The sequence below is a fragment of the Aedes albopictus genome, chromosome 3, assembly GCF_035046485.1.
Source record: "Aedes albopictus strain Foshan chromosome 3, AalbF5, whole genome shotgun sequence".
In the NCBI taxonomy this organism is placed as follows: Eukaryota; Metazoa; Arthropoda; class Insecta; order Diptera; family Culicidae; genus Aedes; species Aedes albopictus.
In genome coordinates, this window is record NC_085138.1 from 350,109,124 (window position 1) to 350,115,123 (window position 6,000).

Consider the following 6,000-nt stretch of genomic DNA (forward strand, 5'->3'; position numbering starts at 1 on the left):
AACAAGGATTTTTTTTTCAATTGCTGCTGCAGTTTGGATTTCTTCAGAGATTGCTGCAGGAATTGATTCAGATATTCCTCCAGCGATTTTTTTTTTTCAAAAGTTCATCTAGAAATTGAGCAAACAATGCTGGAAAAATTCTCAAAATAATCCTTGAAGGAATTTCTAAAGATAACCCTGCAGAATCGTATTCTGGTGATTCATCTGGAGATTCGTAGAATGGTTCTTCCACATTTTCTGAAGGGACTGCTGGGAAAAAACTTAAGCAACTTCTAAAGTTATCTTTGGAGAAAATCCAGGATTAATGTCTGGGAGAATACCTCAAGAAGCAACATTGAGGTGCTTCCGTATTTCCTACAAAAAAGCCATGAGAAACTCATGGAAGAACGCTAGGAGTAGTTCCCTGGGAAACTTGATTTTGAAAATTTTAGAGAGATTACCTGCAGAAATTGCAGACAAAGATAGTAGAGATATTTTTGAAGAAATCTCCTGTTAGATAAAGAAATATCCTAATAAAATAGGACATAATACGATTTTATCAGCTTATTGCAGTAGATTTTGCTTTTTGGATAAACTGCGTCGATTTCATCCAGATTTTGAGATGCTTCCTACGTAGTAGGTTGTAGTGTACGGACGGACACTACTGTGGTGACTCGGACTATAATCAATTCCAATGGCCAAATTGGCAGAACCTCTTCACCAACGAGGACGGATCGAAAACATGCAACCTACTCGCGTGAAATACTTTACAAGGCTGTGATGTTTCATTTCATCTTGATTGTTTGTTTTGCCGCTGCTAATGCCATATACCCTGTTGATCTATTTCTCGGTATCCCTCCTGTTTTACTCTCTCATTATTTTTTATTTATTTTTTTTGTAGTTCATTTTTTTTATTATTATTGTAAAAGTTCGAATTTTTCAACCTATAATAATCACTTCGATTACATTTCACTTTCTTGTAGCACAACTTACAACTGCCTTCGTTCTGAAAACGATACTATCAATCATCACCATAACAATCATCCTCAATTCCAATCACCTTCTTTGTCGTTTTTATTACATTCTTACATCTTGTTTCAACTTTTTATCTCCCATCTCTCATTATCATCGCCTCTCATCTCTCATCTCTCTTCTCTCGCCTCTTTTCTCTCATTTCTCATCATCATCATCTCTCATCTTTTATCATCATTATCATCATCTCTCATCTTAAATATCTTATTTTTCGTCACTAATCTCTCAGCATCGTCATCCTTTATCTCTAACCTTTTCTCTTTTAACTTTTATCTCATATTTCTCATTTCTCTTCTCTCATCTTTTAATTATTATCTCTTATATCTTATAGAATAGAGCTACCCTCTAAGCTCTTCTTTTGCAGCGTATTCGAATCTCTGCGGAAAATGTTTATCATACCACAATATGTTCCTACCAGTTTCAGCATACATTGATTCGTTTTGCTGATAAAACTTTCAGCGTCCATTACACATTTTGGAGTGGTGCATAGAATAACCAATTTGTTTACTCGCAACTTCCTTGGTGTTAACATATAGTTGAACATATAGTAGTCTACAAAGCATTGCAAGAGGCAATAACTCCTAAATCTTTTAATTCCACAATCTTAATTAACTATGTATTCATATCTCATATTTTCTATCTCATCTTATATCTCATATCTCATACATAATATCTCATATATCACATCTCAAATATCATATCTCATAACGCATCTCCCATCTTCCATTTCTCATCTCTCATCTATAAATTCGCATATCTTATCTCTTATCACTCATCTCTTATCTCTTATCTCTCATCTCTCATCTCTCATCTCTCATCTCTCATATCTCATCTCTCATCTCTCATCTCTCATCTCTCATCTCTCATCTCTCATCTCTCATCTCTCATCTCTCATCTCTCATCTCTCATCTCTCATCTCTCATCTCTCATCTCTCATCTCTAATCTCTAATCTCTCATCTCTCATCTCTCATCTCTCATCTCTCATCTCTCATCTCTCATCTCTCATCTCTCATCTCTCATCTCTCATCTCTCATCTCTCATCTCTCATCTCTCATCTCTCATCTCTCATCTCTCATCTCTCATCTCTCATCTCTCATCTCTCATCTCTCATCTCTCATCTCTCATCTCTCATCTCTCATCTCTCATCTCTCATCTCTCATCTCTCATCTCTCATCTCTCATCTCTCATCTCTCATCTCTCATCTCTCATCTCTCATCTCTCATCTCTCAACTCTCATCTCTCATCTCTCATCTCTCATCTCTCATCTCTCATCTCTCATCTCTCATCTCTCATCTCTCATCTCTCATCTCTCATCTCTCATCTCTCATCTCTCATCTCTCATCTCTCATCTCTCATCTCTCATCTCTCATCTCTCATCTCTCATCTACCATGTCTCATTTCTCATCTCTAATCTCTTATATTCCATCTCTTGTATCTCATTAGTCATCTCTCATTTCTCATCACTCATACCTCATGTCTCACTTCTCATCTCTCTTAACTCTTATTTAAGAGGCTAAGAAGCAAAATCCACTATCGAGTAAATGAGGTTTAAAGCTTTTCACCAATTTTTCATCCCATACAAAATGTATGAAATTTAAAAATAGACCCAACATTCTCAGATTTATTGTATCTTTTCTAATAATCGTAAAAATTAACTTCAAAAAGTTCCTGAAAACTTGAAATCTGAATAATTTTTTAATATGCTCAGCTCAAAATCGACAAAATGATCACTTACACCACTTTTTATTTGAGCCCCTCATTTCATCCCTCATCTCCCACCTCTCATCTCCAATCTTTCATTGCTCAACTCTCATATATCACCTCTAAGATTTCATCTCTCATCATTATCATCTTCCATCTCTCATATCACATGTCTTACTTCTTATCTTTTATTTCCCCAAACAGGAGGAAATAGCTGCTGCATAACATGCTCAGGCATGCAAGACCCATACCTACAACCTGAATGAGGTATATATTAAGGAGCCCTGAATAAAAGGTTAAATACCAGAAATAACAATTGATTTGTGTTCTACGAATACCACATGAATAATGACATCAGGTATTGCGGTACTTCAGTAATAACCGATGATTTTTTCATAAAAATGCCATTTTTCTATAATTACATAATACCTCAAGCAGTCCTTAGCAGCAAATCAATCATTCATTGAGGTATTTTCTGCTGGTGACTCAATTCCTACACAATACCAAAAAATATTATTTCAAATAACAGGATAACCGACCAATACCTTATCTTGGTATGATACCTGACATTGATATGCTGCATTTATGTATCACTTATTCGTTCCTGCTCGGGTCGCATCTCTCATCTGTTCGCAACATTATCATTTCACATCTTTCATCTCTCATACCTCATAACTCATCTCATCCCTCTTATCTTATACCTCTTATCATTTTTCATCTCTCATCTCCCATCTTTCATCTGTTATCTCTCATATTTCATCCCTCAACTCTCACCACTCATCTCTCACCTCTCATATTTCATCTCTCATAACTCATCTCTCATCATCATCATCATCTCTCATCTCTCATTTTTCATCTCAATTCTCTCATCCCTCATCATACCCTCATATCTCATTCCTCATCTCTCTCCTCTCATCTCCTCTCTTATTTTTCATCCCTCATCTCTTATCTCATATCTTTTATTCCTCATCTCTCATCACTATCACCATCACCATCATCATTATCCCTCATCTCTTATCCCTCATCTATCATCTCTCATCATCGTAATCGTCATCACTGGTCATCACTATCTCTAATCTCTCATATCTTTCCATCATCTCTGATCTCTCATTCCGTAACTCTTATCGATCATTTCTCATCTCTCATCTTTTTTCTCCCATCATCATTATTTCTCATCTCTAATTTCTCTTCTCATCATCATCATCATCATCTTGCATCTTCGATCTCTCATTTCTGATCTCTTATTTCTCATCCCTCGTCTCTTATCTCTCATCTTTCATCATCGCTCATCTCTTTTCTCGTGTCTCTTATCCCTAACCTATCATCTCTCATCTATCATCTTTCATCTCTTATCATCCTCATCATCAGTCCACCCTTACGAGGGAACTCGCTTTTTACTGTGGCTCACCCTCTCAGGGGAACTCACCACTGGCTTACCCTCTTCTTCTACTAATCGGATTTTTTTTTCGCTTTCTGCACCTGCAAAAACCTGATAACTTCTCAACCTGGACACGTAACACTCCTGGGCATTTGAGGTGGGGCTAAGGGGGTTTTCAGAAATTTCCCGAGAGCCCAGAAAAGTGGGTTACAAGGGGCTTCAGGGGCGTTTCAGGGGGTTGTTGCAGGGGATTTTAGGAGCCTTTTAAGGGCGGTCTGTCAGGATTTGTTGGCGTTTCAATGGGATTACGGGGACTTCAGAGGTATTTTAATAGTAGTAAATGGGGTTTCAGGGACGTTTCAAGGGGCTTTAAGGACAATTCAGGGGATCTCAGGAACCTTCAAAGGGCGTTGCAAGGGGTTTGAGGGGCGTTTCAAGGTATTTCAGAGTCATTTCAGAGAATTTCAGGGTGTTTCAGGAACATGTTAAAGGCGGTCCTAGTGGTTTAATGGACGATTGATAGCATTTCAGGGGCGTTTCAAAGGATTACGGAGGTTTCAGGGGCGTTTCGAGGTATTTCAGATCAGGGTCGTACCAGGGGGTTTCAAGAACATCTTTAAATCAAAAGGGTATTTCAGGGGCGTTTAAAAATCTATTGTAATGGGGTCTCTGAAAATCCTCTGAAACTTCCTAAAATGCTTCCAAGATCCCTTTGAAACACCCTCGGACCATCCGGAATACCTGAACATGCCTGCGTAACGCTTCCATAACACCTATGAATTCCGCCGAAAATGTTCTGAAACTTCCTGAAATATAGTACCACTTTTGGTAGGTTTACCCTTCAATTGTTAAAAATAACTCTTCAAGATAAATACATCTTTCAATCAAGATTGATGTTTATCCAACACTGTTCGAGATCACGTCAAGAGCTCACGGAGGGCGACAGCTGAGTCGCTGAGTCATCAATGAAATCCCACACTCCTCTTCCACGTGGATTACTCCCAGCCTCGGCCACACGCTACGCTGGTCAACCAGAACGAATTCTTGGAACACGGTGGGATACGGCTGTTCCACACACTCGGTCCCTACTTTCACCCAGCCCAACAATCATGGCCATTTAATCAGGGATTATGCTTTAATTACATTCTCACCCACAAGGGACGCTTCGAAGCTGCCAAGCGACGATGATGGGCAGAGGATGACCCTTCACCGCCAGGTGTACCAAGCAACACACCGCGGCCGCGCCGAATGGACGAACGGTTGATGATGTTTCGCCAAAGGTGTGCCGCGCCGCCTCGTAACCGAGCCAAACTTTTACGGTCCATTTGAGCGGAAGATTTCATCCGTCCCAGCCTCGAGTGACGACGGCAGACGATATACCACGGACCACGGTACCTACGGCTGACTGGGCAAGTTTTTCGGCTAGTGTACCTTTGTGTCTGCGATAAACTGCTGCCGGACCAAAGAATTAATTTTCCTCCGACCGCTGCCCGCCCTTTCGCCGAATTGTTCAACAACGGCAGCGAGAAGCCCAGTCAGGCCCGTACAGACCGAACCGAACAGGGAAAAGTTAATCAGACAAACTAGCTATAAAGTCAGCCGAGAGGACGAAGTTGGTGGGCCCTTCGCAGCAGACGCGGCACTGCCGCCGCCGACGAACGGTCTGGTTCTCGTTTCGAAATTTTCCCTAATGAAAATCTTCCTCTGTTTGATGGACGAGAGCTGGCGCAGCGTGCTGGCGGGAAAACGTCCCGGGGAGTCTTGAAGGAGAACAGGGGGGGATCAGTCTTCGCGACACGGTTTGGTGAGTTGCAGACCAAGGAACATTATTGCGAGACAGTTATGGGTAATCTGCGCTTCGTTCGAGACGAGGCAACAGATTGTCGGCGACGGTGAGTGTTCATTGTGC

At 40.4% G+C, this 6,000-nt stretch overlaps 1 protein-coding gene across 1 annotated transcript in view; it reads right to left on the reverse strand.

Annotated features, from left to right (window-relative positions):
• LOC109432646 (uncharacterized) overlaps positions 1 to 5,416 on the reverse strand; it is a 72,688-nt gene extending 67,272 nt beyond the window's left edge. The window contains exon 1 of the mRNA XM_062858116.1: positions 5,243 to 5,416. Coding sequence (XP_062714100.1) covers positions 5,243 to 5,416 — 174 coding nt within the window. The remainder of the gene's footprint in view (positions 1 to 5,242) is intronic.
• Positions 5,417 to 6,000: the final 584 nt, after the last annotated feature.